General features: G+C 38.9%; 1 protein-coding gene across 2 annotated transcripts in view; it reads right to left on the reverse strand.

Annotated features, from left to right (window-relative positions):
- AFG1L (AFG1 like ATPase) overlaps nt 1–26693 on the reverse strand; it is a 78159-nt gene that overhangs the window by 33229 nt on the left and 18237 nt on the right. For both annotated transcript variants that reach the window (XM_075414268.1, XM_075414267.1), the window contains 3 exons: nt 25562–25692; nt 20108–20207; nt 17432–17490 (listed from right to left, as the gene is read on the reverse strand). In XM_075414268.1, coding sequence (XP_075270383.1) covers nt 17432–17490; nt 20108–20207; nt 25562–25692 — 290 coding nt within the window. The remainder of the gene's footprint in view (nt 1–17431; nt 17491–20107; nt 20208–25561; nt 25693–26693) is intronic.

Here is a 26693-nt window from a genome sequence, read left to right on the forward strand (position 1 = left end):
CGAAGCATAAAGGAGAATAATCAAAGCTCTATATCAGAAAGACTTTGTTTCATTTTTGTTAGGTCTGAATTGATGCAGAAAAGCATCTTCTTTTTTTTTTCCCCTTTAAACAACCTGTAAGATTCCAAGCGTGATATAGATGTTCCTGAGTAGTCACAACGGCTTCTGTTAGAAAACTCAAAACCAGCTGTACTAAAGGGTGCTTTTTTTGTATTCAAGGCCTGAGGCCGAGAGCAAAGTTCTCACTAACCTCAGTGGGATCAACATTTTACACCCTCTGGCAAAGGGAATAGTTCTACTTATCTGCCAACATACACAACTTCTCTGTGTTATACAGCTAGAAGCAAAAGCCATAAAGAAAGGGAGAAAAAGTTTTAATACTTTAGAAAGCATACCTCTATCAACAATTTAATTAAAGCAATAAAACTTGGGGGTTTTGTAGGTAATTCAACACCATCAAAATTCTTTGGATTGCTAGAATCCACTAAATCACTCTGCTCCTTCACTGCACTATGAACTATTAGTTTATCTTTAATGCTCTTGTTAAGCATTTCATATTCTGTGTGTCAATTTTTCCAAAGCCACCCTGAGGCCATTCAAATATCAAAATTGGAAATGTCAAATCTCATTTATAGCAACGAAATTGCAAGAAAAAAAACTCCTTAAAATTTAGAAGAACTCTCACCAGTGATTTCAGGAACAATGGCCCTTTTGAACAAACACATTGCATAGGACTTACACTTTACAGATATCTTCAGGAGCGACTGTGATGACTCACTGCACTCATTTTTTGCCCTTAGCTTATACTGAAGACTCTATACCTATTTTAAACCTCCAACTACTCCGCAAAGATACACAGCTGAAGAAAGAAGGTGAAAAAAAATCGTCCTGATTGCACAGAATCCCAGGAAAATCCATGTATTTTTAATTCTGGTAAGTGAAGAAGCCATGCTAATCAAATCATTATCTTGGGCTAAGGCTACTGCAAACACAATAGCATTGGTGCTACAATATTATTATAATCTATTCCCTTTCTTTGTAAGCTTTCATGAAAAGAAAGAGAATAACTGAGCAGAAGAAAAAAGTTCCAGAGGCACGTAATAATATGCACAAGGGAGCGAGGATGCTTAAGCTTTTCTTCAGCATCAATCTGGCAGTCAAGGCTAGAAGGAAGATTCCTGAAATTTCACAGCAAAGCTGCTGTACTTAGCTTTTCTTTGCCAGGCACTGACGCTCAGCATCTTTCCACTTGATTTTTATTTTTCTGAAGGAGTAGATTAGCTCAAGTACTATTTTCTTCACATTACTAGGAAAAAAACCCACCCCACATTACTACTACAGCTATGCGGACTATGAGATTATTCAGATTAACTTTAGATAGTTGGATATTTAGTAATGCTGTTTATCATTTGGGGTTTTGTTTCTGGAAAACACAGATAGGAAATTTTGCATTAATTTGGCCTCATCTCTTTGGCCTTCAAGATGGGTTTACAAACTCTACCGCTCTCTCAGGGTGTTGTGCTGCACACAGAGAGAAGAGTGAACACAGAACCACATATACTTAAGAGTGTGGGATGGTTATGGTAGGGGGAAAGAAGAAGAAAGTGCACTTAAACACCATAGCTAGTGTAAATTTATTGTGCTGATATTTACAGCGGCGCTTGTGGCTCAGCTGCTACTGACTGCTAAGTAAAGCAGACATTCTGCGCACTCACAGACCAACTGATGCCAGGCTAGACTACGCAGCTCACTGTGCCTTGCTGAAATATAAATCAGCACTCGGTGCTACAGCATTTTAGTCCACTTGTGTTCTGCTTACACTTCTCGCTCCTTAAATGCGCTGACAGTCCTTTATGACTTAATGATTTAACACTACAGTGAATGAATTCCAGAAGTAAACACCGTACATGTAAATACTACCCACAGAGCTAAGAAGTAGATGCATTTGTTCTGTCTTCCCTTTTTTCTTTTTTCAAAATCATTAGTATTATCTCTGTTCAGGAAAAACTGCTGTCATTAGTGACACTAGTTAAGAAGAGCTTCCGTGATCAAAGGCTTATTTATGTGTTTGGGCCCTTTTTAAGCTACAAACAGTTGCCTGAACGAAAGATATTTCTTTTCCCTATGAACCTTGCTTGTCTTGTATGTCTACAATAATGTACTACTATTGATTCTAATGTGATACAACATTACATGTTTATTTAAAAAACATGTGTTAAATATTCTGAGCTATAGGACCTTTCAGCCAAAAAGGCAATAGCAGCATCCTGTTCAGAGATATATAAGATACAGTTATTGCAGTCCTACTGATTTTTTGCTTCCTAAGGATGAAAAGGTCAACTGAACCAAACATCAACAACACGGAAAACCAGAATTGATATACAACAATTTTCTGTAACACACGATAGAAGCATAGAAGTAGAGGCCAGTTAATGGGAACAGAGAGATACTTTGTACTTTGGAAAATTTTTGGCATTTTATTATCCTAATCCTTGCATGTTCCTACTTAATTTCTGGTTTTGGTTTGGGGGTATTGGTTTTTGTTTAGGTTGTTTTTTCTTTGCTTACTTCTGTCCTATCTCTCACATACAGATCTGTCTCCTATTTATGAAACCAGCATTCTCAGTCATATTCTGGTTTACATTTCACTTTGAATCTCTAGCATATTTTTTCACCCATTACTGTCTCAGGAACCACTGACTTGGACCTCAGAGCCAGTGTCTTCCCATTTTTGTCCTCTCCAGACTGAAGCTCTGTTCAGGAAGGTACTCCAGCCATCTAGAGCCCATGTTCTAAACAAAATTAAAACAGCCGCAAGTATTTCCTTACCCTTCTACAGGTTCACGTGAGTATCTACCACTGTTCGTCACTAATTATTTTTACTGAGACACTTCAAAGTTCACTCACACCTATTCTGTTCGGCACTGTATAAATATACATAAAATGGATAGCCCCTGCCATTAAAACAAAACATTATCATCTGTGTAGCAACATGCCCCCAGAAAACATTCCTTTAAAACATGATCGCTGCTGTTAGATTACAAACTTTGCAGAGTAGGAACAAACTTCTTACGTGAATTTATGACAGTGGAGTACAGATCTATAGGTGCTATGGGAAAATAACATAACAACAACAACAAAAAAAATCAAACAGAAGTGTGAATAAAGAAACCAATCATTAAATGACAATGTGGAAGAAATTAGTGCCAACATAACAGCACACAAACGTGCACTGGCACAGGCAACGTTATTTACACAAACTGAGCTCTACTGAGCAGAGAACGGGTGTGACAGCAGTACCGGAGCACTGAAGGGTGGTAACGGGAGGATTGCTTGCACACACACACACCCCCCTCTTTCTCCTCCAAGTTAAGAATCTACTGGTAGAGAGAGTTCTAAAGGGCGAAGCAGCACACGGTCACCATCACTCAAAGCCAGAGTCAGAAAGGTCACGGAGAAGCTATGCGCTGAGCAGAGATCCATAAGTTTTTACTTTTGGTGTTTCGTTTGTAGACAAGGGTACCCACTGTGGTTCTTTGTTTCTACACGCATAAACATCCACTTATCTGCCTCAGAGGAGCACAGAGGGCAAAATGTTCATATTTGTAAATATTTTTTTCAAGAGAAATGTTTTAAATGCTAAAAAGAGAGCATATAATCAGAACACATAATAGAAGAAAATAAAGCACATCAAAAATACTGTATATGTCCAAGCTAAACAATTAAAATACTAGATTTAGAAAAATGAAAACCAGATACACAGTTACACAGTATGGAAAAATAAATACTGCTCACAACTGTAAGAACTGAGTTACTGAACCACTGAGAGGCTGCATATGTGAGTACTGCCACGCATCTCCTCACCCCCTCACAGCTGCCAACGACATTATACTCCTGCCTCACGGAACTAGAAAGTCAATACTATCATTTACAAACCCTGCAAATTCCAGGCAGGGAGGAATAAAACAAATGACAGGCTTCTCTACTTTTTACCCTTAATCTTCCTGCAGCATGGGGAAAAACCCTATTAGGATTACATACAGAAGTTCTAGTTTCTCTCTCCATGTTTGGACGAACTTCTCCAGCGCTGGACTGATTAAACCCTACAGATGTGATTGCATCCTCACACTCGCTAATCACCACCACGGAATCCTAATCAACAGCCAAAAAACTAACCGGAGTGCTCAGATTGTTAGTACTTAATTGTCAAAACCATGACTGTAACTATCGGTTTCCATTTTTTAAGATGGAGATTTAAGCTCTCAAATTTCATTTCCTTTGGGCTAAACTTCTACTTTCCTTTTGAAATAAATCCTTAAAGTAGAAGCTACAGTTAGTCTAGTCCGTTCTTGTGGAACCATCTACAGTTTCCAACAGATTTTCTAGTCTATTGAGATTTCAAGTCTGACTTACTCTATTCAATTCAAATGCATAAAATTAATTAGTTATACAATTTATTTTGAAGTCATTTATGTATTTATGTATACAAAGAACAAATACAATTACAGAATTGAAAACACAATTAGTAAGTTAAAAATACAGCACAATCATGCACTCGTTTCCACTGAAGTGGCAGAAAAACTTTTCATTCCAGAAGGAAAAAAGACAAAGCCCCATGGCTGAACTCGAGACAGAACACCTAAAATGACAATCTTCAGATAGAATAGATAAAATTAGGCTTTCAGTATACCTACTGCAGAAAGTTATTAAATACAGACTAATATAAATACATTTTTCTTCCTGTAAGCACCTCTAATATTCCTTTGTTGCTGTAATCAAGAATGGTAGATATTAAAATGTTTACTGCTCAGGAAATTAAAGTACATAACATGATAGATCGTTAAGTAGAGGAACAAAGGTTTCAGAAAAATTCAAAAGGGAGTCAAAGGTAACTGGATAACCTGCAAGTTCAAGATGTGTGTTTCCAACGTGTCACAAAAAACCCTGAAATGCTAACAGATGGCCCTGTTGTCCACTGTACAGTGCTTTACCTTGGGATGATTACTACCTAATTCCCACACCTCCTGAGTTTCTTCAGCCTTTCATACTCAGATCAAACCAGACATCTGCAAAGGCAGTGGTAGCAGTGCATCTTTTCAGTGGTGCCCAGCAACAGGACAAGGGGCAATGGGCACAAACTGAAGCATAGGAAGTTCCATCTGAACATGAGGAAGAACTTCCTCCCTCTCAGGGTGACAGAGCACTGGAACAGGCTGCCCAGGGAGGTTGTGGATTCTCCTTCTCTGGAAATATTCACAGAATCACAGAATAGTAGGGGTTGGAAAGGACCTCTGTGGGTCATCTAGTCCAACCCTCCTGCTGAAGCAGGGTCACCTACAGCAGGCTGCACAGGACCTTGTCCAGGCGGGTCTTGAATATCTCCAGAGAAGGAGACTCCACAACCTCCCTGGGCAGCCTGTTCCAGTGCTCCGTCACCCTCAGAGGGAAGAAGTTCTTCCTCATGTTCAGATGGAACTTCCTGTGCTTCAGTTTGTGCCCATTGCCCCTTGTCCTGTCGCTGGGCTCCACTGAAAAGAGTCTGGCCCCATTCTCCTGACACCCACCCTTCAGATATTTATTAGCATTTATTAGGTCCCCTCGCAGCCTTCTCTTCTTCAGGCTGAACAAGCCCAGCTCCCTCAGCCTCTCCTCGCAGGAGAGATGCTCCAGTCCCCTCACCATCCTTGTAGCCCTCCGCTGGACTCTCTCCAGTAGCTCTTCATCTTTCTTGAACTGGGGAGCCCAGAACTGGACGCAGTACTCCAGATGAGGCCTCACTAGGGCAGTGTAGAGGGGAAGGAGAACCTCCCTCAACCTGCTGGACACACTCCTCCTAATGCACCCCAGGATCCCATTGGCCTTCTTGGCAGCCAGGGCACACTGCTGGCTCATGGTTAACCTGTCGTCCACCAGGACACCCAGGTCCCTCTCCACAAAGGTGCTCTCCAGTAGGTCCACCCCAAGCCTGTACTGATGCATGGGGCTGTTCCTCCCCAGGTGCAGGACCCTGCATTTGCCCTTGTTGAACCTCATCAGGTTCCTCTCTGCCCAACTCTCCAGCCTATCCAGGTCATGCTGAATGGCAGCACAGCCTTCCGGTATGTCTACCACTCCTCCCAGTTTGGTGTCATCAGCAAACTTGCTGAGGGTACATTCTAACTCTTCATCCAGGTCATTGATGAAGAAGTTAAACAAGACTGGGCCCAGTACTGACCCCTGGGGGACACCACTAGTTACCAGCCTCCAACTAGACTCTGCGCCGCTGATGACAACCCTCTGAGTTCTGCCATTCAGCCAGTTCTCAATCCACCTCACCGACCACTCATCCAGCCCACACTTCCTGAGCTTCCCTAGGAGGATATTATAGGAGACTGTGTCGAAAGCCTTGCTGAAGTCGAGGTAGAAAACATCCACGGCTCTCCCCTCATCTACCCAGACAGTCATGTCATCGTAGAAAGCTATCAGATTGGTCAGGCATGATTTCCCCTTGGTGAATCCATGCTGACTACTCCTGATAACTTTCTTTTCTTCCACTTGCTTGATGATGGCCTCCAGGATAAGCTGCTCCATCACCTTTCCCGGGATGGAGGTGAGGCTGACCGGCCTGTAGTTCCCTGGGTCCTCCTTCTTGCCCTTTTTGAAGATTGGAGTGACGCTGGCCTTTCTCCAGTCCTTGGGCACCTCTCCTGTCCTCCAGGACCTCTCAAAGATGATGGAGAGTGGCTCAGCAATGACATCCACCAGCTCTCTCAGCACTCGTGGGTGCATTCCATTGGGGCCCATGGATTTGTGGACATCCAGATCGCTTAAGCGATCCCTCACACAGTCCTCCTCGACCAAGGGAAAGTCATCCTCTCTGTAGGCTTCTTCTCTTAACTCCAGGGCCTGGGATTCCTGAGGGCCTGCCTTGGCACTGAAGACTGAAGCAAAGAAGGCCTTCAGTAGCTCTGCCTTCTCTGCATCCTCCGTCACCAGAACACCCGCCTCATTCAGCAGTGGCCCCACATTGTCCCTAGCCTTCCTTTTGCTGCTGATGTAGTTGAAGAAGCCCTTCTTGTTGTTTTTGACATCCCTTGCCAGATTCAATTCCAGGTGGGCCTTGGCCTTCCTCGTCGCATCCCTGCACGCTCTGACCACGTTCCTGTACTCTTCCCAAGTGGCCTGCCCCTCTTTCCACATTCCATGGACATATTCAAGACCCTCCTGGACAAGGTCCTGTGCAGCCTGCTGTAGGTGACCCTGCTTCGGCAGGCGGGTTGGACTAGATGATCCACAGAGGTCCCTTCCAACCCCTAACATTCTGTGATTCTGTGTGATCTGCCGTATCAAATATGCTCTCCGTATGAGCAAAGAAGAGTATAGTCCTGTCCCCAGGCATGCAAAGCTGTATAATTAATACTCTTGGCCTCTGGTGCAGTTCTTAACAAGCACCTTAGAACACCTACTGTTAATAACCAAGCCATGCCTTTCTGAGAAGTGCAACTCCTAACCACTCTTTCTGAGCAAAAGGTATCATCATTTCCACATATGTATCATTTTCCCTTTCCAAATGCATCCTCAGCATCTAATTCTTTGTATTAGCTCATATCCAAAAAAAATCCAACCCACCTCACTAAAAAATACCCCATGCCTGTCCTGCTGATTTGGTCTCAATTAACAATACACTGGATCACTAATATTCCTGCCCTCCAGCAATTCAGAAAAAAACAAGATTGTTCACTGACAATACTACTTCTCCTACATTTGCATCCAGCCTAAGATAGAAAAATTCTCTTGTGTCACACAACACGTAGACACATGATAAGAACCCTCAGCCAGCAGCAGAGGATGAGTTCCTCAGGCAAACAGAGCTCACTAGACTTCACCATTTTTATTTTTTCGTTATTTGACTGCATGTAGTGTTAGATTATCAACTACAATTTTATTTCTTTTTTTCCTAAAATTCCTTCTTAAGCAATTTCAAGAAAAGGTTTCTCCATCCAAAGGATACCATTACAAGTGGCATTTTCCCAAATGATTCATAATGGTGGCAGAACAAACATCCTCTCAAGCCAAAACACAGTGTGTCACGAAAAAATTATTCCTGACCTACAAAGCATACCCACAGGTTTTAACTTTGGGCTACTCTCAAAGACATCAGCAAGCGACAGTCACCAGCACGTTTCAGAACGTGAAACCAGTCCAGCCGGGACTCACGAGCCGGGCAGCTCTGTCCACAGCCTGCAGAAAGAAGCATATGAAGTTCAGCGCAGCGCTTCCTCTGTGGTGCAGCTCTAAAATGAGATCAACCAGACCATTAAGTCATGAGTAAGCATGGTATAGGTGCAGCACCTTCACAGGGCTGCTCCTTTTATCCATGCTTAAAATTAGCCTTATTAAAAACAACACAAAAAAACCAAATGAACAAACAAAAAACAAACAAAAAAAGAAGATAGTAAATCAAGTTTGCAACACTCCTAACTTTCTGCTACACAGAACCCTGGGAATGAGATGTACTCAGGGGAAGAGAAGGAGAAAGGGAATCATCAGGTATTTGGTGGTGGATAAAAACTTGGTCCAAGCGTTCTTGGGTGTGCACACAGTTTTTGTCTCCCTGTTCAGATGTTGTTGAAACAGTAGACTTTAAAGAAAATGTCAATGTATCTTCATAAGCACTATACATGACCTCTGGGGTAATTAGCAATCATTCAAAAGCAACAAGACTAAAATGTTCTATTCTTTATTACTGTCAGCTCTTGTCTTGATCAGCATTTTAATAAAGATGGTTCATTGCTAAGACAGTTTCATGAATCAGTCATAATTACATTCTGACATGCAGTGAATAGTAAAGCAAAACTAAATATCACTTCATCAACCTTTCTAACCTTTATGCAAGTATTAACTGTAAATAATTTTTACACAATCTTACAACAGAAAATCTGCATATTTCTTAGCTTTACTTACTCTACCCTAACTGAATTTCCTGTGACCTATACCTGAAAAAAAACCCTTCCAATCAGACATAATTACTTAGTCTTGCATGATATTCAGGTGTTGCCTTTCACAGATCAAATCAACTTCAAGTACAAAAGGCTATTTGTTCTACCAAGTAGTGCTATGCTTTAAGGGGTTAACTAATTTTTTAATGGTCTTTTTCCCCATATTCTTTATTACTTGCAGTAACAAAATACAGGAAATTGCTACAATAGCCTGAGACACTTCCTGCTTGTTCCAGTTTTAAATGTACAAAAAACCCCACAAACAAATTTTGAAGAAAATTTTCAAAATGTCATCCAAGTATACAGCATAATATCAATGAGACTAATAATGCTCAGGTTAATTTTGGATGACAAACATTTTATTTGTGAATTATTTTTAAAAGGACTTAGAGCACAGAAATCTGGGAAGTCAAATACTGCCAAATACAGTTTTTAAAACGAATCTTTGTCTTATACTTGTGACAAGAACACTTTAAACTTTAAAAAGAAGAGTTTAGCAGAGATAAATTTAGAGGTAAAATTAATTCAATGGAAGTTGCAGAAGTTTACATTACAGCCTTCAAAACTTTAACAACTAAGAAACCCCACTATTCTTGCTGCCACACGGAACACACGATCTATTGTACAACCTTTCAGTAACCTATTTTAATGTCTAGCTACAGATCAGCTACCCCCTAAGAAGAGGAAAAATAGACAATTAACTTGTAAAATACTGGTGCATGAATGAAGACAGAGACTCTTAAAATGTACTGTTCTGTGAATAGTATTTCAGATATCCAGACAAAAGTGAAAGAATTCAGGAGGTACAGATGTGGCTGTGCTGGGCAGGAGACAAGTAGCCTCTCCTTTTTCCAGTCAGGGAGCAGAAGAATGGCAGAGTACACTTCCATGCAACAAGAATTACACTGAACAGCTCTCCTCATTTCACATCACTTAGCAAAAAGTCTTCCTTGTAGAGTAAGTATTAATAAAAAAAGCCCACACAACCAACCCAAAACCAACCCACAAACCACCGTATGATATTCAGCTTTGCTAAAGAACCAATAATGACTGTAACTTTCAATCTCCTGATAAACGAGCTGTGGTGTTCTGTGAAAAACAAATGCCAATAGTTCACTCCGAACTTACAACATCATGTTTCGTAAGCTAAGGGTCAAATTCACCCCTAATACATGTACTTCACTGGAATTATACCCGGATGAAGTTATTTGTCTAGCTTTCTTTTTTGCCATTGTTTTTCTTTCTAACACTTGATTTGTATTTCTTTTCCCAGTATTAGCCTTCGCTCCTGCCAGAACTGTTGGCAGGCAGGGGAAAAAAAAAAAAGAAAAAACCCTAGTAGTATTGATTTACGAAATTGGATTTCCCAGAATTAAAAAAAAAATGCGTTTAAGATTTAAACAAAGGCTAAAGATGGCTTACGCTTAGCTCTGATGAGGTCCACTACCTCATTACCAACAACCAAAAACTTCTGATGCATTTTGTTTCAAGGGAATCCAGAAGTCCTTGCTGTAAAGCAGGCTGGGGGGCGCAGGGTCCATTCACTCTCTCTGTATCACAACCATTATGTAAGAAGCATAAAACACTGCCTTTATGCTGCCAAACCACAATGACTCTTCTTACATCAAAGCGTTTTCACCACTAGGGGTTTTTTTCTACGAAATTTATTCAAGCCAAGGGCAGGGAGACAACAATTCATACACGCTAATTACACCTAATTATCTATTCCTTTTTTTTCCCCCCACCAGCTTCGGCCAGTGTTATTTGCTATCTGGGTTTCTCACAACCTCCCCTTGCCCTGTCCATCCAGCTCAACAGTAAAGTCTTTGAAGAAAACAGTTGTGGCTTCTTAGAATTTTAACAATATAAGGTTCAACTCACATTAAATTATTCTATTATTAGTTTTGACACATTTATGTGTTAAATATGAAGGCCTCTTGGTTAATTTGACAAATTCCTCACATCTCTTCATGGCTGGAATTGCTGGTAACACCCTCTCTTGTAGGAGCTTCTCCTCATGCTTTCTTTTCATGATCTAAATGAAATGTTTATTGGATTAAAGTTCTTCTCCGCAGACCTCCACGGTGGCCTGTGACAAAGAGCTTAAAAGCTTTATTAATTGGCTCGGGCTTTTTGGGGGGAGGCAGGACCTCATTTCACATTACATCACAAGCAAATAAAACTGCCACGTGTAATTAGGCTAATTTACCCTGATACAGCAGGAATCAACTATTCCATATCTATGATATGTTTCGATTTACACATTTTAATCAAGAAGTAAACAAACCAAGCAAGAACTCAGCAAATCCTAACAATTAAAGCAAGTGAGAGAAGGCAGTGAGCCCGACACTGAGCTACAGTAGCAACTACTTCATCCTTAGAAAAACTTTTGATCTGCATCTAAACAAACTGTGAGCAAGTGCGTGTGTGTAAGACAGACATAGAAGGTAAACAAACTGAACAGCTTAATATCTAGAGAAAACACTGAAACTACAGGTACATTACAGAAGATTGTAACAGTTAAGTGCTGTGAACTACGGAATGGAAATAATCCTTCTGTTAAATTGCACACACACACAGGCTTAGAAGGATGAACGCAGAAAGAGCTGCAAACTTCTAATCTGACACCTTGCTTTTTAAATACAACATTTTGTTAGTTCACAGTCTTACAAATTTGCCAAACTAAAGTTACCCAGAAACAATATTGATGCTCAGCACAAGAATACTTGCAATCACGCTATATTTTCTATTTTTAATTTTTTTCTCTGTTTAATTAGGTATGCTTCACAAAAGATGAGCACTTCTATTACTTGCAGAGAGAGAGAGAACAAGAACAAATGCTCTTTCTACTTAGGAGTTTGCTTGGTTACATACTAAGAAGGGAAACAAAAGGCCCAACATCTTCAGTAATGAAAAAGTCAATTGATAGGCGAAGCCATCACAATATCAAAGGCCTAATCCCTGCAATTCTGACTCAGGTGACAGTTCACAGGGGTCAGAGTGGCTGACACTGACCTCAAAAGCAGGTTTTAACTATTCAACACGCTGAAAGCTGCTGGGCTATCACACCATTAGACTGGAACAAACTGACAAATCAATTTCATCAAGGAGATGACTTTTTTTGGCGGGGAAAGAGGCAGATCCGCCAATCAACAAATCCCCGCATTTCTCACACAGGTGGTTGGACAAAAGCTGAGCACACCATCAAAGACATTTTCTATCTACCAAATGCCTTTGTACAAAACTAACTCCCACAATTTCTTTAGGGACAGCTCTAAATATTTTCAACAAATATTTTTTGCATATTCAAACTATGTTCTTGAAACATGAAAACAGTTTCAAACTCCTCCATTTCTTGCTTTGAAAGAAAGGGTATATTTTAATTAAAACCAACTGGAGTATGCAATAATGTCAATAATCATTAACTGATTTCAAGAAAGACAGTGAACAATACAGCATATAAAAATACATTGCTTTCTATTTGAGAGGAGTGTACAATGCTTACTGTCGAAGAGTCATTTTAACCAAGTAGTTTTAAAATAAATAACGATTTGGTCCCTAATAGCAGAATAAAAAAAAAAAAAATTATTATAGTAAGCTTATGGTAATTTCACATCCTACTGACAACAGGTTTCTAGTTGATTCTTTAGTATAAGCAAAATGCAAGTCACCAAAGCCAAATATTTAATTTTAAAACTGTACCTTCTACATACTATACTCAGGCTACAAAAGACTCTAAAAATTCCTGACTTGCAGTTAGAATTAGTGCAGTGCAGGTCTACTGCATGACTAAAACCTGACAAAATGCAGAAGTTACATATCTGGTATTTCAACTCAGCTTGGCGTTTTAAAACTTCACACTACGGTTCCAGGAAACCTTTGGAAGCTCACGAACTGCTCACTTCAGTTATAGACTCTACACAAGAAACTATTCCAGGAGCTTTCCTTCCTGATTGTCCGAAGAATGAAGCATTGAACCAGTCACTGCATTAGAATTAGGATTCCAAAACAGTGAAGGGTTGAGGTAACTGTCTTCATTAAATGTCTGCAAAAATTAAAATGTTGCCAAAATTACAGCCAAACCAGTAAATTAAAGCATTCTTTCTCTTTTTTTGAAGCGCCTCACTTCAGATCCTCCATCAAGTTGTTGAAGATACACAGCTTTTTGTAAACCTGTACTAAAACGTTCAAAAATTTTTTGTATCTCTTATCAGTTTAGGTTAACAATTTTTGGAGTGTTCCTCCTCTAAGCATTTGAACAAAGTAACTGCGAGCAATGAATGTTTTTCTTCTCAAGAACTGCCTTTGGAAAAAAAAAAATATCACTTTGGAGTTCTGTGCACTTTAAAATGCTCGGTAAGAGATGCTGCAAGATTAAAAGCTCAATCAGAAGGGACTGAATCTAATCGTCTAATTGCAATTACAGAATTAGAAGATTTTCCTTCCTAATACTTCTTATCTCTGTAACTCTCTTTATCTCTATAAAATTTCATGGACTGAAGAAGCACTCTTATCTTTTGCAGAAACAAGCCCTTCCATATAGAATATTGTGTCCCAAAGAATTTTAGCCACAACGACAAACTGCTCAATTGAGAGTTTTTCCCTGTTTATGAAAACTACCCCTTTAAGTTACAGGATTAAAGAATCACTGACAAATTAGATCTCAAACTATTTAAGATTTCAAAAGATCAGAACACTGGGATAGGTTCAGAACTGGGCAGGGGACACATGCAGGGCAGGAATTGCTGCCAGCAGTCTTACTGGCCTGCCCAGCTACACAGACCTGGAGCTTTTATCTGACCACCAGTTGTAGGACCTGGAGCTTTTATGTGGACCTAAAAAGTGGAACTTCTCAATTGCACCTCCCACTGCAGGCATTCAGCAGTCCCCTGTCCTCCGTAATCTACCACCTAGCAAGGCAATACAGGCCAACTCTGTAAAACAACTGTATCTTCCCTAGCGTGCTGTTTCGCCTTTTTGCTTATTCCACAAAAATTGGTTTGTAGCTATCTTTGTAAGCAATAGGAACCCAGAAACACCTACTGGAATTACATAACCTGAAGAAAACAAAAATAACAACAAAATCAATGATGAACATGGGTAATTCTAGATGTGGGAAAGAAACAATTTCTTTTGACCATTTGAAGGGAAAGATTTTAGTGTAACAGTTACCAGAGTAGCTAGGAACTATGAGTTCCATTTACAGGGAATGGAAACAGCCTGAAATCTGTATCAAGTGAAGCATCTCTTCCCAGAAACGTACTGTCAATACTTTCCAGCCATCCCATCTTTCCAAGAATGCTTAAAGGAATTTGAAGCTCCTGTGTCGAACATGAACTACTTCTAGTGCTAAAGCCTTATTTGAAGATTTATGATCATAAAAAATAGTTTCACAAACAAACAAAACCAATCCCCCATTCACCAAACCCCAAACTAAAGCCCAACAGAAGGCTCTGAGTCCAGAGAAAACCAAGACAGAAGTCAGTCCAAGCTGTCAAAGCCACCGCCAGGGACAGGGTAGATGAGACTGACACACACAGCATGTGAAATCAGGTGAAGGTACAGAAGACAGTAAACCACATTTGCAAGCACACAATGCAGTATTTTTTCCATCTTATTTCCATGCAAAACCCTGGAAGATATAATTTCCTAAACTCATATGTGGAATTATAAACAGCTGATGCAGAAGCTATTCCAACCATTAATGCTACTGACACGAGAAAAAATACAGGGATGCCATGGGACATGTTGGGGAGGCCTAAATCTGCATTTCTCAAACCACCACAGCCAGAATATCAATTTAGTTCTAGCCACACCCTTGCAATGGCCACTTGTTAAAATCTTACTTTAAAACACATTCCATTGTGGTTTTTTTAATGACCACTTCTGAGGTGTTGAATTCAAAATGTAGATTTGGAAATTTTTTCATTATTATTCTTCATACTTTGCCATTACCCTTCCACTTTCCAACTGAGAGAAGCATTTGTTAAGCTTCCTCTGATCCACCTTTCAGGCACTATGTTTTTGGGAAAGAACCATATTATACTGGTAACATTTATTAAACTGACATTAAAGGCAGATATACTTAAAGCAGCATTAAAACACAAAGATGCAGGGGAAAAAACAACGAGACATAATCCAGCATTATAGAAAGGACCTTGTGAATAGAGCGTTGAATGAAACCTTTTTCTCTGTTCATTCGTTATTATGATAATGTTCATCTACCTCTAGTCTGGGTTGTGCTACTTGTTTCTTTTTGCACTACTCCATCCCCTGTCACAGCTCTAAACCAATCCACTTTTACAGCTTCTCTTTGTGTTTTATCTACACGGTCCCTTCTAAAAATTTAGATTATTTTCCCAGTCCTGTTGAGGTGCTCTGTATGCATAAACTACATTTCACTTTTTTTTTCAGCTAGCCAAAAAGAGAAAAAAGGAAACTACAAATAAGCATATATGATATATAATCTTTAAGTCTGATCACCAATGAAATGCAAGAGCCTTACATTTATAAAGAAATAAAAATAAGAGTCAAACAAGGAAAAATATATAGAAAAGAAAGATTTGCCATGGATGCTGCATTTGAAAAAGCAAATGCACATGAAAGTACTACTGATCTTGAAAACACTCTGTGATCAGGACCCCTTCTGCATCCAATGCAGCCAGCTACAGAATTAACCCTTTTCAAGAATCTGAAGTGGAAATGGTTGTTCATTTATTTTCACGTTTCTTACTTTTCTAAAGCCATCCAGGTAAGAACCACTTTCACTGGTAACCTCCCTGACTTTATACGAAGCCATTCTGAGATACACAGGAGAGTATATCACTGCTTTACTGCTGACCACTTAACAGAAACTTCCAACCAATGTATCTATTCCGCAATTCCAAAATTCTTCTCACTAAGCCAAACCTACCCCAAAGTCTACCTTACCTTTCTTTTATCTTAGATATTGACATAGCTAACATTATTTAGGTATTTATGCTGACAATACTGTTGTGAGGTAGGGAAGTGCTGTTATTTCCATTTTACATCTCCTGTCAATCGAGGAGGAGCAGGACACAAGAGCTGTATGCTAGCCCCCAACAACGTAACACTACAATCATAGCTTGTGAATTAAAAATATCTACAACTTGGCCAGAACTTCAAAGTGAGTTCAGTACACGTTCTTTTTAACAGTAAAATAAGCACTGACTGTATTCTTCACGTTGAAAAAGGATGCTACATTTTTTAATCTAAATGAAGTACGGCCTGCCACACCACAACATGCAGACTCCGGGATGCTTGCTTCAGAACTGCTGCATGTTGAACACTATGTGAAGCCTCCCAAATACCCACTCAGAAAACCACTTACACACAAGAAAAACCCACAAACAAGGTAATTGAGGGGTACATACCAAACATTGCTTTGCTTACAACAAAGGAACAACAAGTTTTTGTAGCGTAATAAATGTAAGATGTCCTCAGTACCACAAAGTTTAACTGTTAGAGGAATACTGTATCACACAGCATATACAAACCAGTAAGAAAATCCTATTCAAACAACCAAAATCTTCTACCTTAGTCAAATAGGTAATTTTTTGTCACACTATAAAATATACAGCTTTCAAGATATGTTAATTCTAAAAAGGATGAGTTCCTTTCTGCCTTACCTTCAATTATTTTTTCCCCAAGAAGTTAAAGCATATACACCTTATGTGAAAACTAGTATCAATATACTGTGGCTGGAAAGCTGTCTGGCAGAATAAGACCTCGGGGTGTTGGTCGACAGCCAGCTGAACACGAGCCAGCAGTGTGCCCAGGTGGCCAAGAAGGCCAGCAGCATCCTGCCTCCTACTGGGAATAGTGTGGCCAGCAGGAGTAGGGAGGTGATCGTGCCCCTGTACTTGGCCCCTCACTACAAGCAGGACATTGAGAGGCTGGAGTGTGTCCAGAGAAGGGCAACGAGGCTGGTGAGAGGTCTAGAGAATAAGTCTTACAAGGAGCAACTGAAGGAACTGGGGCTGTTTAGTCTGGAGAAGAGGAGGCTGAGGGGCGACCTTATTGCTCTCTACAACTACCCAAAAGGCAGTTGTAACGAGGCAGGTGATGGTCTCTACTCCCAAGTAACTAGCGATAGGACGAGAGGAAATAGCCTCAAGTTGCGTCAGGCGAGGTTTAGACTGGATATTATGAAAAATTTCTTCACTGAAAGGGTTATCAAGCATTGGAAGAGGCTGCCCAAGGAAGTGACGGAGTCGTCATCCCTGAAGGCATTTAAAAGACATGTAGACTTGGTGCTTAGGGACATGGTTTAGTGGTGGACTTGGCAGTGCTAGGCTAACGGTTGGACTTGATCATCTTAAGGGTCTTTTCCAACCTAAGTGATTCTATGGTCAAAGCAATTCCACACAAATCTCTAATTTATTAATACAGCAGGCAAAATTGAAAAGCATTTAACAAGTGACTCTCCTTACCTTCAGCACTGCAATGAATGGTACAAAATTAGCTCTCTGAAGACCATTTTTATAGAGATCTGAAAGAAAGGAAATCAGTACCATTTTGCTGCTTAGTCTTAATAACAATGTCAGCTCGTCTTTTAGTCTGGCAAATAAAACTCAGTGTCGCTAGAGAGAGGAGGAACAAAAGGCGGAAAAGGAGATCTGAAATTGATTTCTTTTCTTTTGCTGTATGAAAATTCACTATATTCTTAAGGAAGAAAGGAACATCCTGAGAAAGTGAAAAAGGCAGGGAGTGAAAGACGACTTAAATCTCTAATGATATATAACTGATTTTAGCAGAAGAAATAAGACCAGCATCTGTTTTAAAGTAAGGATATAAAACAGGATTTGTAATGCTGGGTATACATTGATCTGACTGTAAGGCAAAAACTATGCAACTGCTAAGTCCCAAGTATTTGGAAGAGGGAAAAAACACAACTTTAACTTAAAATAAGCTATTTGATTTTACAAAGTTAGTATCATTCTTATTTGGTGCACTGTGGTACACTTTATCTTCTAGCAATTCTACAAGGTACAGTCCCTTTTGCAAAGCAAGAAAAAGGGTCATCCCTAAGGCAAAAAAAAAAAGTAAATTTATGCAAAGTTGCTAAAAATACAACTGAATTAAAAAAATAGAATGTTATGTAACGAAATGCAAATCTTCACTGAAAGTAAAGACAAATTATAAAAACAAACTGCAAAGCAGGATTTTATATCTTATTTCTCTATATATTTTATACAGCATAGAGTGCGCTTCCATGGAAACTATCCAACTGCCCAACATGCTCATAACAGAATGACTTGTTCACTGAAAATGTTATCACTTAAACTGTATGATGGGCTGCTTTTTCTAATTAATATTAGGAAGCCTTGTTAAAACGCAACACAGCACCTAAGACTGACAGGAGGAATAAATAAGAGAATACTCTGCAAAGATCATGCCAGGTTATTTTCTCTCATTCATAACTCTGCTAATCACAATAGCTATATATTGGTTAAAACAGCAACCAACTGCATATTTACTCGCAAAAATTAGTAAACATGTAACAGTACTGTAAGACAGCTACTTCTGTTAGTTCTTCTAGTTAATAAGGCTGTGACTTTTGTATTAGATCTCTGTTCTGTGAGGATGAGAAAAATAAACCGTAATTTCAGTGGAGAAATGAAGCCACGATTCCTCAAACACTGCACCTGAGTATTTCCCTTCGTATTTCCCTGGGGCAGAAGTTTAACAAGGTTAAGCATATCACTAACGGTCAATAGCTGGGTACTTCTGCTCTCTAATGAAACAGCCACTTTTTCCCTCCGTATCCGCAAGAAACGGATCTCTCAATTCAGTCTTAAACCTTGATGCAGCATACTGCTCTAACCCAGCTCTCTCTCCTGTGGGAGGATTTCGGACCCACATCGTGAGTACGCAGGAGTAGCAAGAAGGGGAAACAGGCATTGACCAGTGTCTGGACTGCAGCATCGCTCAGTTCTGGAGATGCCGTTCTTGACATTCTCTGTTGGGTAGCTAGTACACATGGATGTCTTTCAGGTTGACACCGTGACTTAATATGTATTAAAAAACCCTATATGACAATAATGGTCATAAACTGACATCTCAATTTAAGATGTGGGATACAATCCCCAAGTTACAATAAAAGTCTCTCCTGAACTTTATAGAGTAGTGTAAGGCATCAGTGTCCAGTTTATCTGTAGTTAAACCAACTACAGTAATTACGATTTCATCTTGTTTGTTCAAACAAAAAAAATAAACCAACGGGTCCCTCTAATAAAAACATTAATGTTTTTTTTCTCTTTTTTTTTTTAAGCTAAACTGTACTGTAACTCTTTAGTGATTCTCTTCTCAATTAATTTGGGTAGAAAAATTAACTGGCATTTACAGTTAATGCCGTTAACACTTCAGTATTATTCACAAACATTTGAAATTAATTAATCTGAAGTGTCATAAAAGTTGCATAGAAAGCATGCATTATGCTAACTGCTAATGCCACACTGTAACGAACATCTTTCTCCTCTACAAAAAATTACATTTGCTGCTTGGTTAAAACTCACACAGATTTGGGGACCTTGTAGAAGGATCCACCTACCTAGTCACTCTCTATCTAAAAACATTGTTACAAATGGGACCAACTCTCCACCTAAGTAATTCCCAATGAGTGACCTCAAACCAAGCTGTGAGAACAGCATCTTCTCCTCTGAGCTGGTGGATCAAGTCTGCAAGTTTCTGAGTCAGAAAGCAGGAAGGAGCGCACTTTCATTTCCCCTCTCTTCTGCAGAATATTATCTTTTCCTATCCTGGAATACACCCAACACCAACACAGAGGCAACGTTTCACCCCTCCTCAACTCCCCCTGTCCCCAGATACCTTCCCACTGGTTTGGACAGAGTAGAGAAGATCAGAGAACACAGAAGGATTTGGGGGAAGGCAGGGGGATAAACACCTTGAGTTTGAGAGAAGAGAGGAGTAAGACTTAGTGAAAAACCTTTTTTCCTTAAGAACATGAAAAACGGGACAAACTGAGTGTCTCAGATTCTTGAAGACTAGAGAGTTTATTAGTATTAAATACTATATTAATTTGACTGTTTCGTAAGATACTGACATTACTTGTATTTGGATAATACTAACAGCACATTTGTTTTTACCTTCTGGCGGCCTGTTAGATGTTGCCACAACGACAACGCCATTTTGGAACAGATTTTCAAAAAGCTGCTTCAGAATCATGGCATCAGCAATGTCGGTGACCTGTGGAAGACAACACATTTGTTTTATCTTGCTTTTAGCTTCTGCCGCAATAGATCTGCAAGTGGCTTTATAGCTAGGAAAAATGCTTGTTAGTGAAAGCCGTGGAGAAAGATTCAAATTATTGCTTGGTGAGGAAAAAAAATAAAAGGGATAATTAATAAGCAGTGAATGTACCACGGTCTTTCAAAACTTGCCCGCTCTTTATTGAGGAACTCCACCATTACTTTACCAACTGCTAAACGATTCCATGTTAACTTCTACTATAAAACTACAGGTGGGAGACACAGAAAACCGACCTAAACATTAAGAGGCCTAATTAATTAGACACAACATGAAAAAAACAGAAGACAAAGAAAATACACACCGGCTGTTTTACATTTCTATTACCTTTGAGGCAAAGGTTTGCAGAGGTGGAGCTAAATGGTCATGGGACTTCAGAAATAAAGACAAGTAGCCAACTATACACAATCAGCTGCTGTTGAAAATAGAACGATATGACATAGATACTATTGTGTGATTGTTGAAAAAAACAATTCAACAGATGGCCCATCACAAAAATAAGCAATTTCATTGTTCTTTTTAAGTGCCTTCTATTACTGTCCATGAATAATCAAAAGGCACGGCAGTCACTTCCAGCACAGTCAGCCTCTTCTAACCTCCAGGCACAAAACACTAACAAAAAATAAAAACGAGTGGGCCAAGTGATATTGGGGAGGGGGGGAAAAAAAAAAAGAAAAAAGAAAAAAAGACTAAAAAATAAGCCAAAAAGTAAAATTTCTTTAAATATCTACGTTTAGCTTAACTAACTTGCTTTAGAGTACCAAGAAATAAAAGCAATGCAAAACAGAAACCATCCTGTACAAATGAAAAAAATTAATAGTTTTTTAATGAACAAAAAGCCCACATTGTTACAACAGCAATTTATACTTCACAGGAGTTCACGAGCTGAGATCGGCAATCTTAATAAGTAAACCAACTTATTATCATTACACCTGTTTCTCCTGCATTCCTTTTGATTATTGTACAGTCACTTGTTGCATTTTGACTTACCAGAACAGACCCCAGCTCTGAGGAAACAAAGCGGTGGCATGCTGAGAGTTCTAGGCACTCCTTGTACAGCAGAGATTGCTATGCTTTGCCAGCCTAGATGTGTATGATGTGACAGCAATACATCTACAAAAAGACTTTAACCAGTATGATTTTTTTTTCCTTGCTTTTCTACCCAACTCGCCATCATTCCCCCATTCACTTCTAAATTACCTTTCTGGGCAGCATAAAAATTTAATTCTACACTAGAGACAGTGAAAGACATTGGTTATATTTCTGACAGCTAGTTTGGAAGCAAAAACGTTCATAAGGAACCATATATAAACACCAGTTTCCTTCTAAAGGAAAAGCTTTCTAGTAAGCTCTATGGAATGCATTAATATAAAATTTTTTTCCTTTTACAAAACCAAACTGTTACACAATCAGTAACGCATCCCCCAGACTTGCACATCTCTGATCACTAAGATCCAATATTCCAAAAAGCATGCAGTAATTCACTACTGTACTATATGTCTAACATATCTGCTTATGCACGCACCTATCGATAATTTTTTTCTTCCAAATACTAAAATTTAGGAACTTTCCATGTTCCTAAAAAACAAGACACACAAGGAATCACACTATACATGTGCATTTTATGGGTAGCTGAATTTCTTGTCTCACAAAGCATACCTAATAGCCAAGTTTTTAAAATGTATTATATAAACATTTCGATACAAACTTTTTGCTTATAAATACTATGCTCACATAAAAGAAAGCAATAACACTCTGTTATTAACGAGAACTGTTACTTGATGCAGATTTCTGATATTTTCCATTCCATTACAAAAAAAACAGTAACTCTCGAAAGTTCTGTGAAAACGCAAGAGCCATTTTGAGAACAGGGATGCAAATATGAGCTCTTTTAATCTAACACAGCTTGGGAAAGACAGAAAATTCCTACAAGGTAAAGCAGGTAGAAGACAGTAACTACAGCATTGTCATTTCTCACGTTTTTTACTGTATCCAGCTTTCATTGCAACGGGGAACAAAAGCAAAGGCTACAAATTACCAATAGGGAGAGCCTGCTAATGGAGAGAATGGAGAAATTTCATTAGCATTTAAGAGAAAAGATTTTTATGACCTAGTGCTGCTTTCCATTATGACTCATGTTAAAAAAAAAAAAAGAAAAAAAAAAAGGAAAAACCACTAGACTAATAGTTAATTTACATGTGTAAGTGCCTGAGACTCAGTCATCCACTGATTGGTACAGTTCCACGTAATGAATGACAAACATAAGCATGTATTACCAGTAATTAGTATTAGCACAAAAATAAGAGCCTAATTTTTATTAGAGGCTTTTAATAGCATGCAGGTTAGTCAAAACTCCTTAAATTGTAGTCTGCTTTAACTCCAAGTAGTAGCCATGGTATATATAAAGACTAACACTGTATGATCATCCAGCTTACCAAGAAATAGGGATTGTTTTCATTATCAATACTAACATAGGTTACAGTCACACACCAAAATTAGAGCTTCTAATTACCTGCATACAGTTATTTGATCGCTAAACAATAACTAGTCTCTTTTTATTGGCCAACCTCTGTACTGAAACATCAAAATCATAACTACAAACAGCTTAATTCAGGGTTTCTCTTCAAAATGAGGACACATTTTTAGAATGGCTTCAGACTTCCGTGTTTAAAAAAAAAAAAAAAAGACTAATACCTACAGTAAACTGTATGACAAAGATGAGTAAGAAACAGCAATACTTTAATAATATGAGAGCTTGTGGTTCAGGCAAATGCCGACAAAAAACCTGCTTCAGAATGGACAAAGTCAGAAGCTTAGTGCCATCACTAAAGTCCTGGCTATCACACAGTATCTGCAAAAAAAAACCTGTTTAAGACGTAGTAATTATTTTTTTTAATAAGACAATATTTTGGAACACATAAAACTACTTTTTAAAGTACTGAAATATTTTTCTACATCAATTAATTGACTCTCCACTTGTTCAACAGTTCTCTAGGCTCTGCAAGAAGATTCACTTCAGAGTACTTCTGTTTTGCTTTAGCCCACTGTCAGAGGAACGTGCAACCTCAGCAATCCTTCTGTCTTTTGAAGTTCTGCATTTGGTTTCCTCTGAAATATGAGCATTAACAACACTTTTTGCTGTCCCTCTTACAGTGCTGTCCCTCTCACTTGTCCATGTGTCTGATATTAAGATAAAGAAATAAAATTCAGCTTATTCTCCTTTTTTTCCAACAGGTATTTGAAAGTAACCTGAAGTATTTCAAGCAAATCTCAATAGTTCTCTGATGTTTCCTCCTCACACAAGTATTTCGCCGAAGTAGTATAGACCTAACTTGACTTTCCATCTGTCGAAATAGACAGTAGCTTTGTCTGCAAGTCAGAGCAGTATGTTCTGAGTCTCCAGCTCTTTCCAGCTTCATTTTAATCCAGCATTTCTTTAAATATGAGTGAATCAGACTGCAGCGAAATCTAGCCATTACCTCTACAGGGAAATGAGCTGCAAACATCCTGAATTAGGTATGGCTCCTTATTATCAATGTTAATTGTGTCACCATGTGAGCTGCTCTTCCAGTCACTGCACTACTTTATGGCTATTTAAGCAGAAGGTTTCTTATCCCAAATTCAATGCCTTCCGCAAAATTTCAGAAAGCTGGGACTCCTCTTCAGCAGATGAAGCCTGCATAGCATTCTGTGCTACGGAAAATCAGTCAAGAAATCCAGCTGTTCAGAAATTTGTGAATTCAGAACATTAGCACACCTAGAACAAGTAGATTTTTAAAATTCACATACGAATGCAAAGTCTTAGATATACACTTGAAAGTATAGCTCTTGTATTACCTTCCCACCTGTGACCCACTGACAGAAACGTGTTTTTAACAACCAAAGTGACTGATGTACCTCAAGCAAGTCAGCAGGGGGAGCAGGCAATCAATTCGGAAACAAAAATACCAGAGTCTCTTTAAAATGTGGAAACATGACTGTCTGGAAACACTGCAACACCGGGATATCGAAGCAGCAGGCATTTATACAGAAAAGCAGATATTTACACTAATACACGGCACAACAAGGATGCCTCTTTCTACCAGGTGAGCATTTGATGTCATGACAGTTACTCCTCCCTGCCCTCTCCAAACCTTCCCATTTCTTCACAGTGTAAATACAACCGTCTCTGTATTTAAATTTTATAGCGCAAGTTTTGGAAGCCTAGCGTTCATATTCACTAGATAAAAGCACAATTTACATGATCAGACAGCAGCAATTGCAATGATCCCACACATTCTGAAACCATCGATCAAAGGACTACACTTTGACGAAAAATGCAAGCGTAACTTTAAAGAACACCTACTATTTTACAGCTACACAAATCCGCTTCACGGGAGCTGACCATAAACCAGTTACTTTCTCGGGTGCACAGACTTGTAAAATAACAGCTAGGAGATATAAATTGCTCTATCGATTTCAGTAATGTATTAATTTAAGAGCATAACACAGACATTCTACAGTTAATAGAGGATTCTTTTACTATTGGTGATCTGTGACCTAACACAGATATGTTCTTCTCTTGCTTTGCATTTTCACTCTGAATTAAAAAAAATCTCAGCTGATTAGAGCTGCCAAATACCTCGTGCCTCCCTCCTAATAATTTTTATAAAGCAATTCTATACTAAAATTTGTGACATTCCCTTAAAACAAAATTCACAAGCTGAATGAAATGAAATAATTTAATTTTCACATTTAATTCAATAAAAGTTTCTTCAAATATTAGTTACATTGATATAATCTGACACTGCCATGCCAAAGGCTCCAGTAACTCTAGGAAAGAATTTAGGTTGAAGTTGACATGTTATTTCCATGCCCTTAATCACACTGAGACAATTTTCTTGCATTATATGAACTACAGCAACGACCAGTCATGCCAAGCAAGTATCAGGTGGCTACTCTCCTGGGCACTGTACAAACTCAGTAGAGGATGATGGTCCCTGCCCTGAAGTACTCCTGAGCCTCTCATTAAACTCTAATGCCCCCTCGTATGCCCAATAACTAGACTGGTAAATGCAAGCACTATCAGGGAATTTACATCGCCAACTTGCATCCTACCTCCTGGGGAAAAAAATAAAACAACCAAACACCACCCTCAAAACCGTGAAATGACTTCTACTCCTCAACTTCTACAGTCCACTACTGGCCAATGATTCAAACACTGTACTAGCAGTAACAAGTGCCACAGTTTAAGATCAAAAGTAATTTTATGCAGTTTCCCTTGAAGCTAAAGAGTAATATCTCTGACTTCTTACCTGAAATTCATCAAAACACAAGAGAGCAGCCTCTTCGCTTATTTCCTCTGCTACTGGTGCAATTGGGTCATATGATTTGGCCATAAATCCTGCCTTTCTTTTTGGCAAGCTCTGCTTAAGGCGATGTATTCCTCGGTTGATAAAACAGAAAAGAACAAATATTTCTTATTTCTTTTTCTAAGACAGGGTGAACAAAATTATTTAGCTACCAAACAAAACGTAACCCAGTCCAGTAAAAATAAGAAAGTTTTAAATTTAGTCCAATTTCAAGAGTGCAAAACTGTTTTCAACCACATCCAGGCAACTATTAAAAGCTCACAGATTCTATGATTCATCTTTTCTTGTTCAGAAATATGTAAAACAAGAATTAAAGAACTCTTGAGTGCTATGCACCTATATCTTATCTTTTAGAAATTGATACAAATTACAGTTTTATCTTGCTCCAATTCACGACCTTAGTTTCAGCTTTGCTTTGTAATTTGGCATTTTCTGTCTTAACTTCTCTCTGAGTACGAAAAACCCTCACGGTGTTTACAAATCCACGGCACAGCTCTGTGCATTGCATGCTCTGAAGGTATACTTGGAATGCATTTAGTTACAAGAACTTAGAAGTACTGATACAGTTACATTTTACAACATAAAGACGATACTGGCACAAAGTAAGATTATTACATCCACACTTCACTGTCTCATGGACTGTATTCCATCTGACTACAAACAAACATTCAGAAAACAAAGACCCTGCAGTAAGATGCTACTGGTGTTAAGATTAAGCACAAATGACTAGAAATGGAGACAGAAAATCTCAACAGTGACCCAACAACGATAGAAACGAAGGCATTAAAAGCGGCAGAAGTCGTCTACACCAATGAAAGCTTCGCAAGAAAAATGCAGCTGTCACGATACTTGTAAATCACAGCATTATTCAACAATTTCACTATATTTTAAGGTCACAGAATTCTGAAACAGAAGCAAATTTTAAAATATTTTAAACAGTATCTCCTTATCTCCATCAAAACAAAGTGCCTTATTCACCCTGTCAGAAAATTCTCTGACACTTCGCACGAACTTACTTCTATTATTCTTTCCTCTAAATGACTGACAGTATTACTAAGTTTGCCAACCAGAACAG

Source organism: Opisthocomus hoazin, chromosome 2, assembly GCF_030867145.1.
Source record: "Opisthocomus hoazin isolate bOpiHoa1 chromosome 2, bOpiHoa1.hap1, whole genome shotgun sequence".
In the NCBI taxonomy this organism is placed as follows: Eukaryota; Metazoa; Chordata; class Aves; order Opisthocomiformes; family Opisthocomidae; genus Opisthocomus; species Opisthocomus hoazin.